This window comes from Phasianus colchicus, chromosome 2, assembly GCF_987193195.1.
Source record: "Phasianus colchicus chromosome 2, bPhaCol1.hap1.1, whole genome shotgun sequence".
In the NCBI taxonomy this organism is placed as follows: Eukaryota; Metazoa; Chordata; class Aves; order Galliformes; family Phasianidae; genus Phasianus; species Phasianus colchicus.
The window spans coordinates 25,944,162-25,957,862 of record NC_143437.1 but is presented as its reverse complement, the minus strand read 5'-3'; the positions used below and the strand labels follow the sequence as shown (position 1 = coordinate 25,957,862).

Genomic DNA, 13,701 nt, shown 5'->3' with positions numbered 1-13,701 from the left:
GTACTGCAGCTGGTGAATGCTAGTATAAGATTTGATCTTTTCTATCATCAGTCCTGGTTGAAATTAGACTCAGCTTGTCCTCTTGAGAAAACATTATTTCCTACCATAAACCAGCACGTATTTATTTTTGTAAGTGATTTGCGGTGAACAGGTTCTTTTCTTAAGGCATGCTGGAGATAATTTCATCAGCATTTAAATGCTTTCAGGGTTCTCATGATATCTGAGAATATTACTCCTGGAGAAACATCGTTCTGCTACCTGTTCATAACAAAACAATCTCTAAGTCCCAAAGAGAGATGCTGAGTTTCTGAGTTCATGAAGCTCAAATTTCTTAATCTAAAAAAAAATTCTTTCAGGACCTTGATTTTCTAGAATACTTTCCCTACAGTGTATGCTTTGTTAGCTCTCTAGAAGAGGTAATTGCATATACAGTTTCCTCTGCATAGGTGAATGTTCTTTCCTTCTGCTGGGCACTTTTGTTTCTGTCCACTCCATGCCACATAGCCTTCTCTTTTGGCCGTGATTCTTGGGCCAGTGTGAAGCTGACTACTAGTGTCCCTACTCTTTTTACAACATATAGGTAATTTTGGATTCTTATTTTCCTCTTTCTTTCTCCATTTTTCTAGCACATCACCATTTGTTACTCTTTCTCTGTCCTATTCATAGCTGAATAAATGAAATTAAAAAAATTTAAAAGACAAGATCCTGGTATCAAGCATCTTACAATTAGGATTTAGAGTGTGAGAAACCTTAGTCATTCCTACTTAAGATTTTTCAGAGTGAATTTAATGTACATAATTAAGCAAACACTAATGCTGATTTACCATATTGTATTTCATACGATTTAATTATCAAGTAGTCAGGATTTGGTATTAAGTTCATTTGGCTTTCCAGCTCTAGTACAACAATATAATCAAAAAAAGTGTTCATAGTGTTACCAGCTTTGCTTAAGGATTGATTGACGTGGAAAGACTACTTCAGGGTAGAAAACTGTAGTCAATTAGTGGTAGAATATAGAGGGTTTTATCTAGTACTATGCCATCACAAGCTAAATTAACACAGGTCAATTTATATCTGAAATAGTGAATAGTAGTGCTGTACAGGGTAGTTCACATTCACATACAACTGAAATCCTGGAGACAGTTTTAGTAGGTGGTTGGAGTTGTAGGCTTATGCAAAGGGGCTGACACCTATTGTCCTGCCAACATCGCTTGGAGATACGTTGGAGTTTCTTAGAATAAGCTCACTTTCAAACTTACTGGGCTTTGAGAGCTGCAAAGCCATTAGAGAAGTATGATGTGGCTACAGACCAATGCTATGTTTCATGTCATTTCTCTTTGTCTAGTGCAGTTTCTTGAAAGTAGGATTCCAGCTGTGCCATTGTCTGCTCTTTGTTTCTCACCAAACACTTTGCCTTCCTCAACTGAATTTTCAGGTGAAATATTTAAATCCAAGTGCACATTGTAGGTATTATACAATAAAGTTTCATTATACAAAAAAAATGTCAACTGATAACAAAACAAGTATAAAAATATAATAACATTTGTTAATGAAACACCTTAAGTAATAAGCATAGCATCTGTTCCTGTAATAGAATCAGTCTTTTCTATTTCCTTTGGACTTTTTCTGTTATCTTACTTCTTACATTTAAATTAAAATGTCTCACAGTGTTTTCTATGAATGTAGTCTATGTTCAGTGTTATTTTTCTTTCAACAGAAAAATGTTTTCCTTGAAAGTTCACGAAATATGAAGGTGGTAACCTTGATCCCCCGAAGTAATGTGGGGAAGGCAGGAGGGAGATATTTCTAATATTTTTATCTTGCAAATAACCGTTTGAAAAGAATAGCTCTGCAGCAAACTGGCAAAAAAAAAAAAAGCAAACAAGCAATATAGTATAAAAAATGGACACTGATGACATAAGGTCTAAATATGAAACAGATATCATAGTATCCTGCCCTCAGTCATCTAATATAACTTAGTAATGATTGTGTTTTAAATGACTTCTCAAAAAAAGTCTGAAAGACTTCTTAAGATGATAGTACTAAACTCTTCTATGGTTTAAAACCTAATTTAAGTCTAATGTTCATGAGAATCATTGAGACTGTTAGAAGTGGGTTCAAATCAGAACTCAATACAAATGTTTTTAAACAAAATCCATTTCATTTTAGCTATGTTTCTTTGCTGCTTTTAAAGTATCGTTTTCTTTTTTGCTGTTTACACAACTTGTCAGTCACCGTGTCATGATCACAGATGGATCTGTGCTAACAAAAGGAGAATTTTTCTGATGAATGTGATGGACAGATTTAATTCTAGGCATCAAAATACAGTGTCTGTTACCACAGAAATCAAAATGGATGAAATTGATGTTGCGTAAATTAATCATAAAGGCTTCCTTGTGTAATGTGTACCACATTTTGCCATAAGAAAGACTTTCATCAAAATTTTATTGGATTAAAAGTTTTCATGGGAAATTGCATTTATTTTTAAGCAAAATAAGCCATCAATTTTTATACACTACTTCTATTCAAATTACCCAGAGGCAGTAGTCCACATTACAGATTTATGACACGCAAAATTATCAGTTTTTAAAACAATGTTTTTGAGAGGTAGAAGTTCACCAAAATTTGAAACCACTAATTTTCTTTTTCAGAAGTATTTTGTAGCTTGAAAGCCAAAGCCATTGAAAAAAAAAATGGTTAAAAGAATTGCTCCCAAGTGGTGAATTTGGTTGCCAAGTTTTAGATTGGAGCCAATTTTAATGGCTGAATTAGAAACCCCTGAAAAATAGTGGTTTTCTTTTTTTTTTATATAATGGAAACACTGATGTAATCTTTACTACAGTGGCACAAATAGTGCTGGTATGATTGATTTATGGCACTTAGACAATTTAACTTAAATTCTGTACAATTTCTATAAAATAACTGGAAAACATCCTCCTGGTGATTTTACACACTCTGTAGATGACCAAAACATTTTTGCTATGGTTTCCACACTGTCAAAGCTTGACTGCGACACGTGCAGTGATCAAGCTTTATTATGAATCATAATTTCCTACACATTACAGAAAAAAAAGTCTTTTAAAATACTTGTAGGCAGCATATTTTTCTGCAAAGCAGAGCTGTTTTAAGTTTCTGAAAAGTCTATATGTGAAAAACAGTTTATAGAGGCAGAATCTTCTACATACAATTAATACAACATGTAGAACATATCCAATTTCTTGGTACATACTGTAAAAGAACTGCTAGGAAAACTGAGGAAACATTTAGGCAGTCCCAAGAAGTTACAACCAGGTTATGCTTATAAACCAAAATGCTGGGAAGAAATGGCAGTGTTATTCTTTTGTTGTATCAGTCTGCTGGGTGCAGTTGGTTTCATATGGCTGGATCTTACCATTTACTGATTTTATATAAACGTCATAAAAATACTCTCTGCTAAAGGTTGGCAATCAGAATGTGTATTGACATCTCACATATCGAAGCATCTGGCAGACAGGTTGTATTTCAGTTAGTCTGACTTATAAATATTGGCAAGCCATTTCTAACAGACCTAAAGTTGTGATTTAGCATAACACAGATGGGTGTCTTCCCTGGCTAGCCATCATTTCAAGACCTTGCCTGCTAGGAGACAGTACTGCTTGCTGTGGATGGTTTTTGCCTCAAGAACAGGTTTTGACAGACAGTAAGAACAGTCTCGCTGTGTTGATAATGCTTGTTGATATCCCCGAAAGGACTTAAAAATCCCAAGAATATTCAGCAAAGCACTTATTCACGTGCTTATTCATCACCAAAATAAACATTTGGAGTTAAACGCTTTGCTGAAATGACCGTCATGTTGATAATGGTTTATATTTCATCATTGCTCACTATTGATCAATTTTCAAAAGTTTCTGGTGTTTCTGCCACTCTGGTACATGGGTGGATTCGGCAGATAATCCATTACATCTCTGTTCTGTTGAGAACTTGCACCAGGTAGCTGCACTTGCTAGCTTTGAAGCCAAGTACGGACAGTTAAGAAAATGTAAAAGCAGTACTATTGATCAAAGAGACCAGCAAAAGATAGGTCTTCCTCTTCAGCCCATTATACAATGGCATGCTTGTCTTTTGACAGCACTTCCAGATCCCTGCCAGGCTGGCTCGCTTCTGTCCTTCAGGAAAATAGAAATCAGGGATGTGATGGATCACTTACTTGGTGCAGTGTTTGAGCAACAGAAATAGACTTACAGTAAAGCACTGTAAAAGTGCTTTACTTCAAAATCATCATTGTCTGCTTCAGTTAGAATGTACACAGCTCGATAGTTTTTGTTTGTTTGTTTTTAAGAAAGTTAGAAAAACTTACGGTCAGTAAATTAAATCCTTTCAGTTATTTCCAGTAGGAAATGTCTGAACCTAATTAAGAACACTTGCAGATTGAGGGACATTAAGTCCAATAGGTATTCATATTTGTCATTGTGGAACATCTACTCATTTTCAAGTCTATTAACTTAGTAGTTGGATTTTTGAGGACATTTTTGAAATATCTTCTTAGAAAATAAAAGGGCAGAAAAAAGGCTTTCAGTGCTAATTGCCATTATATGATTAAAATGCACAAATAAAATGAACTTTAATGGAATTATCTCATGTACGTTGTACTGATTTTTTTTTTCTTTTTGTGGATAACTGATAGAATTTCACTGTTCAGTATCTCACGTTACACTTCAGTTATGTGATATATTGGTAGTTATGAAAACAGCTAACAACAGTATGCCTAGCAGCATTGTTGCAAAGTGGCCATGCTGCAATCTAATGGTCTCTGAATTTCTTCTCAGTTAGAAGCTTGTTGTTTCCTGATGCATCCTTTCAAAATGTAAACTGAGCGCTTTGTAGTCTTCTGCATGCACGCAGATCATATATAAAGTTAATAAATTATGCATTTGAGGAAAAACACTGGTTAAATATCCTTATCTGATTAAGCCATATAGAAAGTTCTGAATAGACTTGAAATCTTAACTTTGTGACAAGCAACTATTTAATTGCAGAATAACGCACAGATAGTGTTTGATTTATAATCCCCATCACCAGTTGAAATGTTGAGGACCTGCATGACTAGTGAGAACAAGAACAGTCCAGCATCTGCATTATACAAATAATGCTTTTGTATTTCAAAACATTACTAAAACATCAATGCCTGCATAATTTAAATTTGCTACTGTCATGAATGTACGTTTTACTTAACAAAGCACATGCTAATGCAAAGTTGTTTTGTTTTCAGAGTGATTATGTTGCATTACCATTAATTCATGTGTGCACTGTGACAAGATGTAATGGCGTATCATGTTGCTTTAATGTAATGAATCCAGTACTCCCAGCTCTTAAGTCGTGTTGCTGGAAATGATTACATAAAACAGAACGACTGTGACTAAAACCCTTGCAAAGCTTTAGAACTCCTGCATATTGTAAGAAGCTTTTTTTGTTTCATTTTGTGGGGGGGAGTTCAAGGTGACTTAAAATTGTTCTGAAAACTTCCTTTAGTATACTACCATTTTACTCTTTTTAGACTTTATTTACATTCCACTGAAATTTGCATTGTCTTTTAGAGCATTGCAAGGTCTGTGCTATAATTTTGTGCAGATGTGTATGTTAAGTGAACATGATGTGCTTATTTGTTACATTTATGCTACTTTTCTTTCTTTATCTGGGTAAGATGGATGAAATTATGTATTAAATAAAAACCATCAGTGATTTAGCCATGACCATTCTCTTCAGGTCCTATAAGACTGCAAACACGCATTTTAAATTAACAGGATTGCAAAGGTTTCTAAGTATCATCTAAATCTCAAAACTCTAAATCCTTAAAATAGCTAAATCCCATTCTGTTCTGAACAACATTCCTGGAAGACTTTTCTCTGACTTGCTGTTCCTCGAGTAGAAAGTTCACCATACACTCACACTCATTTGAGGAAATAAGGATAGTATAACTTATAAGAATGACTTCACTTCTGAGAAAGCATCTTGTCTTTCACATTTCCATTTTTGTTAACTTTTCTTTAGGTTTAATCTTTCTGGTAGATAAACATAGCACTTGAACTGCTGCAGCATGTAATTTAGTTCACTTATGTAGCCAGGAAAACACTTAAAGGGCTTACATTTTTACACAGATCATTCATGTTCTTATGGTTATGCAACTGGAACTGTCATTTACAAATTGAGTGGGATTTTTTTTTTAAGACTGTAGTGAGACAGTTTACCATTACAAAGATCAAAATAAAGAAATTAAGGGAAACCTCTTTTTTCTACAGTAGCCACGTCACAGTCTGTCTTGTTGCTGACAATATCATCTTACTTTTTTTTTTGACCTTAAGTAACTTTCAAAGGAAGTTGGGTTGCTTTTTTAAATAAGGAAACTGTATTCGTAGCAATGACATTTATGGTTAGAAATGATTAGTATAATGCACCAGTGTTCAGCCATAGACTATGCTTCATATTGATTTTTAGTCTCTGCCCTCAAGCTGTGTTTGAGTGAAAATGATACATTAAATATGTAATTAGATTCAACAGTATTTTTAAAATATTTTATCTGTAATCCATAAGAAGTTACTTTTAATTGGAAATATTTTAATACATAATTCTTCCTACTAGACTGACAAAGATGAAAATATCCAAAATAAATTTGTGTTGTTCGTATTACATTTTTTTTGTTTGTGTATCTGTATGCATGCACACTGGGCCTTGTTGCAGTGATCTGCTATGCCTGTATATAGCTTACAATTCTGAAATATTTTCAAGCAAATGCCCAACTTAAGTGATTCAGGTGAGGGTAGTGGGGCTTTTTTACATCCTTAAAGCTGACCACATATTTAAGCTGCTTTTGGCTGGAGAAAAATTTTTATTCTGAGCAGTAGCCATGTTAAGTTATTTAAATAACTATAATTGATAACAAAGGATCCAGAGACACTGGACATCCTAGCCCAAATGAGAAATCCTGTATAATATCAGATAAATACTTTGTAGGGGCTGGAGAAGAAAGAGGTAAGAGTGGAGGATGCAAATAACTTTCATGAATAGGGCAGCTATTTCAAATAGTGACAGCTGCTGCCTGTCACTAGTGGCTGGAGTGGGTGGCATTTTCTATCTATCAATGGTAGCAGTCTGCAGCTCTAAGTAGCTTTGTGAAGATCACCTTGCCTGGACCTACGTATGGTTCCAGCAATATTGCTTTCATGTTATTAAGCAACTGACAGAAGATGTTTTCATAAAATTCTGATATTTTTGTAAATAGGCCTTTGTTGGAAAAATGTGTGAGTGGTAATGTTTTTAATGTACCAAAGATTAAAAAAATCTTTTTAATATTATATAATTTTATCTGTTTTGATATTAAGTTTGTTTCCAAAGCACCTCAATTTACTTAAAAACAAAACAAACAAACAAAAAATCTTCATGATGTCAACGCTGAAATCTGGTCATTTAAAATTCAGTGAATTCTGAGGAAAGTCTCATCTACTGAATTTCTTTTCTTCATATGCAGCCACAGGGATGATCTGTGGAGACCATCAAAGTTAATGTGAAAAATTGTTTCTATCGTTGTTAAGTATAACTGTATGCATTTCTGCTAACACTACCTTACGCTTCAATCACTATGATTGTATTTGAATTCAGTAAAGGAGTGGAGTCTTGACAGCCAATTTTAGACAGCTCTCTTTCTATAAATGAAATCTGTGGGCATTTTGGAGTGGAGATTTGCTCTTATGCTCAAAGATGAACCGTGATTTGCTGAAAAATCTGATATTGCATTATGTTTCTTCAATTTCTGCTCTCTCAAAAATAAGTCTAACGTGTTTCAGTGCATATAACATTTAATGAATTACTACCTGGAATCCTGTCAGTTGAGTTACTCAGGTAGATAAATAAATAAAAGTTTAGTTTCCTGCCAAAAGCAATATCAGTGTTTGGTTCTGCATAAAATACAGCAAGCACTCTTAAAAAGCTAAAGTATCAGGCTGAGTACCAGGAAGCTTGCTTTCTTTTGGAAACTGAATGACTCCCACTGCTCCCAAGTGTAGGGCATGCACCTACTGATCAACACTTCTTTTTCTCATTGTAGTTTACACCTGTTATGATGCAGGATAATAGCAGGAAGTAGGGATCTTGTCTAGCAATTTGTAATAGGAACATTCACTCAGAGTCTGGTAAATTGGAAAAATTATTCTACCTGTCTCCTATGGAGAACATGCCAAAAACATCTACAACTCTCCAATACCAAGAGCGTGATAAAGCAGGATGGGAGAGACTTATTCATGGAACTTTGAGTTGCAGAGCTTGGTGCCTGTGGACAGATCATTGAAATGTTAACTGAGAAAAAGACAAACTGCAATACTCTGTCCAGTGTAAATGTGACTTGTATGAGCTTTGTCGTATCTTTGGTTTATGTATATTAAACACTTATTTTCCATGTTTAAGTCTTTCACCAAAATAAGGATATTTACTCAGTGATAAATAAATAAAAATTGTTTTATGGTATCACTTTTGAAAATAGGAATAGAGTCTGCATGTGTGTTTTTGTCACTGGTTCTCTGCTTCTTAGCATATGTTCCAACATTGTTGAACAAAAATTTCAGTGAGTCTTGGGATTTTTTCAACTTTTTTTTCAAGAGATCTCAGATCAATGCTTTTTCTTCAAGTATTTATTTGTAGACTTTTTAGATGTCACTCCGTTCTTCTCTCAATATACAATTTATTTATGTATGCAACAATTACAAAAGATGAGAATGTTTGTGTTGTATAAGTTCAGTTCCTACTGAAGGATGTTACAAATCTCTCTGCGTCTGTTTGAATTTCACAGATTTTTATCCTTCATTGGAGGAAACACAAATGAAATAGGAAAATCGGATATGCAACAAAAAGTAAATGCAGTAATTCAAAAGGAAGGACTGGAAGGGACAGCCAAAAGGCTAAATACAACGGTGCACACGTTGCAGCTAATCATTGATGGTCTAACTCAGCCTGAAGGCTTTGACATCCGAACAGGTAAAAACTCTTAGAGGGCCGTAATCTCTTTTCAGTTGTTCATCTTACTAGTTTTAAATCAGCGTGTTTTCATCTTCTAAAGTCAGAGGTAGACTTTCATGAATGGGGAACTCTTTTTTTCTCAGATAGAGAAAAGACTGTATCATAGTCAGGTGTTTTGTTTCCATATCAGTAAGTAGGGAGTGTGAATCCTGTCTCAAATCATGGCCTTTTCAGACATAGGAAGAGGGAGTTATATGGCTGTTAACGAATTAAATAGTTTCAATATGTTGACTCAATACTGATTAAATCTGTGTTGGTTTTCCATCACAAGAAGAATGCTGCTGAAACAGTAATAATAAAGGTCTGTGGAGCAGTAGTGTACTAGAGTGTAGTTCTGCTTTTATTACACTCGTTCTTGGAGACAAAAGTAATTGCAGCATACAGCTCGTGACACACTTGAGTTAAAACTTTGTGGTAGTGCTGAACAGTTTAAGGTGGTGGGGAAAGAAAGGTGAAGTAGGCAGTATAGTAAAACATCTGGAGATGCTGTTTAATGAAGCTTATGGTAGCAAGAGATAAAGACAAGACAGCAAAGATACAGGTATGTAATAACAAACCTATGCTTAAAAAGGTAACATTTTTGTCTACTTTTTTGGCTTCATGAATAGTTTCCTTGTAAGTTTTAGAAATATTTCACAGACTCACAGAATGGCCTGGGTTGGAAGGGACCTCAAGGATCATGAAGCTCCAACCCCCCTGCCACTTGCAGGGCCACCAACCTCCTCATTTAATGCTAGACCAGGCTGCCCAGGGCCCCATCCAATCTGGCTTTGAACACTTCCAGGGACAGGACATCCACAACCTCTCTGGGCAGCCTGTTCCAGCACCTCACCACTCTCTGTAAAGAATTTCCCCCTGACATCCAACCTAAATCTTCCCTCCCTCAACTTAAAACCATTTCCCCTTGTCCTGCCGTTATCTACCCTTTCAAAGAGTTGATTCCCCTCCCCTCTGTAGGCTCCCTTTAGGTATTGAAATGCTGCAATGAGGTCACCCCGCAGCCTTCTTTTCTCTAGGCTGAACAAGCCCAGCTCCCTCAGCCTGTCTTCATAGGGGAGGCGCTCCAGTCCCCTGATCATCTTCATGGCCCTCCTCTGGACCCTCTCCAGCAGCTCCCTGTCTTTTTTGTACTGGGGGCTCCACACGTGGACGCAGTATTCTAGATGGGACCTCACAAGAGCAGAATAGAGGGGAACAGTCATCTCCCTGTCCCTGCTGGACGCCCCTCTTTTGATGGAGCATTTGCCTTCCGAGCCACAGGGGCACACACTGCTGGCTCATATTAAGTTTTTCATCTATCAAGACCCCCAAGTTCTTTTCCACAGGGCTGCTCTCAAGGACCGCTCCTTCCAGTCTGTATGGATGCCTGGGATTCCTCCAGCCCAAGTGCAAAACTCTGCACTTTGCCATGTTGAACCTCATCAGGTTCACCCGGGCCCACCTTTCTAGCCTCTCGAGGTCCCTCTGAATGGCATCCCTTCCTTCAACTGTGTTGACCGCACCACTCAGCTTGGCGTCGTCAGCAAACTTGCTTGAGGGTGCACTCAATTCCGTCATCAATGTCACTGATAAAGATGTTAAAGGGCACCGGTCCCAAGACAGACCCCTGGGGTATGCTGCTCGTTACTGGCTTCCACCTGGACATAGAGCCATTGATGAGCACCCTCTGCCTGCGGCCTTTCAGCCAGTTTCTTAACCAACGAGTGGTCCACCCATCAAATCCACATCCCTCCAATTTGGAGATAAGGATGTGGTGGGGGACCATGTCAAAGGCCTTGCTCAAGTTCAGGTAAATGATATCAGTAGTCCAGTCAAATTTCCAAATAGTGGTCTTGAAAATAAATATTTCATGTCTCCATTCATTCTGGTGCTTTCGCATCTCAATCTAAATTGTGATAGGATGAAGTGTAAACATATGAAGAAATCTATTAGTGAATAAATGAATTAATTAGTGAAGAAATGAATCATACCAAACAGGACTTAGGCAGACTGAATAGTTTGTACTCTATCCCAATTAAATATATATATATATCTTGATTTAACATTAAATTCTGATGTTGTTCCCAACAGTGGAGATACAGCATAAGAAAATTACAGATAAAGAGTTCTCCTCTCTATCCTTTTAAATGTTGCTTATTTTTTCTGAATGATGTTAGTACAAAGGAAAATTACAAGAATCTGGGGATGAAACTGAAATGTAGAACATTTAATCATATTCTAAGTCTTTTTCTTCTCAAAGTTCTACAAAGAATTTCTTGCAAGAAAATCTTTTTAATGTTAAAGTTGAACTTATCTGGTAATGAACTTATCTGGTAACTGTGATAAATCTGCCAGAAGGGGAAAAAAAAATAAATCAATAAAAAGAATTCCCATATTTCCCCTGATCATTATGATCATTATCCTGAGTAGCTGTCAAAGTGTTGGAGTTTTTTTGTTTGTTTGAAGTGCTACCGGTGATGTTATATGAAAAAGAATTGTTCAATTTTGGGCAATTAGGTACGTTCATTCTTTGGAAACATTCATGTCATTCAGAGCCTTTTGATGCCATGACAAGATCCTGTATTAAGTTGGGGTCTGATCCACAGCCTGCCAAAGTACATTTTAGCTACATTTGTTCATTTTATATTGGCCCTAAAAAAATAAAATAGAGGAAAATATTTGGAATCAACATTTGGTGATGTACTCTGTGGAAAATCTTAGCGCTACTGTAAATGGTAAAACAGCAGGAGGAAAAGAGAAGTTTTTAAGATGTCTCAGAAGGTTTTTTTTGTGGGAGCAGGAAGTGGTAAGTAAGTAATGATAATTTAACAAAATCTATCTGTGCCTGTAACTGTAGAATGTGAACTTAAGTAACAACCTAATATATTAAAATCACATGTGATTTTTAAATTGTCACATTTGACTCTGTGATGTCATGGTGCTGGTGAACAGCAAGCCTAAGAAAGTGCATTCTTGATTTTTCTGCATAGTATGTGATGAAGACTGAGTGTTCACCTTATTGTATGTAAATCTGTGATCTGAAATAGAATGATGTATGTAATTTATGCAGTCCAAGTAAGAGTCACCTCGAGTCTTTTCTCACTAGCTCCAAGAACATTAAAGGAGTGTTTCAATCACTTGCTAATATACTACATACTTCTAAACCGTGTATGATAGTTTCATACCACTGAGTTTACTGTATTTATTATTCTATTTATCACAGCCCTTTAAGATGACTAATGACATAGAAGAAGTTGTTTTTCTTCATTTTAAAATCTGCATCTTTGTTTTTATAAATGAAGCCGTACTTGGTGCCTTAGATCTACTTTGGCATGATTTCTTAATTAGAAACTCTTAACTGGAAACAATTGTTAGAAAATAATACGAAGTTCTTCTCAAGTGTCTTATTTTTGTTTCTTGTTTCTTGTAACAGATTTTGATAAACCTGACTTCAAGAGGAGCATTGTCTGCTTTGAAGACTTAAGTGTTGGTACTGTTCTGACTGGAAAAGTTGAAAATGCAACACCATTTGGAGTTTTTGTTGATATTGGTGTGGGAAAAGCAGGTTTGATTCCAGTGCGAAACATAACAGAATCTAAACTTTCTAAAGTGAAGAAGAGAAGAAGCCTTGGGTTAGGTCCTGGAGAAAGAGTGGAAGTTAAAGTGCTGAATGTCGATATTCCTCGATTAAGGATTACATTGGATCTTATTCGTGTTTTATGAGAGGGTGGGTTTTTTTTTATGATTGAGTTTTCATTTCAAGTGTTAACAGGGTTCTAGAGATTCAGACATTTAATGAGATTGTTGAAAGTGAAACAATTTTTTCCCCATTTCTTGAATCCTTTCTAGAGCAGTTTATTGGATTACCTCCAAGAAACCTGGTTATTTTGTCTGCAGAACAAATGAAATTCCAGTGTGCTGTCAGACACATCTCTTACCTGTTCTGTCTGTGCAAGATTTGCTGTCTCAATTATTGATCAGTACTACACCAGCAGACATCTACTGTTCCCCTTCAAAAAACAGTGATATAATTTCCATGTTTTCTGGAAGAGACTCTGAAAGAAGGTTACCTAGTTTTAGAAAAAAGTGATCTTATTAGGTTAGTTGGTGATGACATCGATTCAAAAGTAGACTGAAGAAAAGAACATCTGCTAATACTATTGATGGTTCAGAAATATTCCGTTTTATTTGAGCAGCAATATTAGGAGGTCTGTTTTCCTCTCTTATGATTGCTTGTTCAGTTATTGTATTGATTAACACACTTGAATATACCTTGGGGTTTAAGAAACATTGCTCAGAGATGTAATGTTGTACTATACATGTACAAAATAAAAACATTTCTGTCCACCTTTTCTCAGTGTACTTGTTCTAGAAGTGTTTTAACAGCCCTAGTACTTGTTCTTTCTGACATGTTATATTATTAATATTTCAATTTAAGAATGCAGTTTGTGAGGATGCACTTGTCAAAATGTCTTCCCTTAGGTTTTGTCTTCCCATTAGTTGAGCCTTCTGGGTTTTTTTCAGTATAATCAATGGAAGTAGAATATTCTCAAGACTTGAAATATAGGATCAGACTTGTCTGGAAAAAAAAAAAAACCAAATGCATAATAAAATCTCATAAGTGATAGGACGATTCTCTAGCTGTCAGAAACATCATTCATATAGAGGTTAGATGGGAGA

The 13,701-nt window shown here is 35.8% G+C and overlaps 1 protein-coding gene across 2 annotated transcripts in view; it reads left to right on the top strand.

Annotated features, from left to right (window-relative positions):
• Positions 1 to 13,373, top strand: part of SRBD1 (S1 RNA binding domain 1) — a 126,355-nt gene extending 112,982 nt beyond the window's left edge. For both annotated transcript variants that reach the window (XM_031594673.2, XM_031594680.2), the window contains exons 22-23: positions 8,816 to 9,000; positions 12,455 to 13,373. In XM_031594673.2, the coding sequence (XP_031450533.2) occupies positions 8,816 to 9,000; positions 12,455 to 12,744 (475 nt within the window). In that variant the 3' untranslated portion in view covers positions 12,745 to 13,373. The remainder of the gene's footprint in view (positions 1 to 8,815; positions 9,001 to 12,454) is intronic.
• The last annotated feature ends 328 nt before the right edge of the window (positions 13,374 to 13,701 follow it).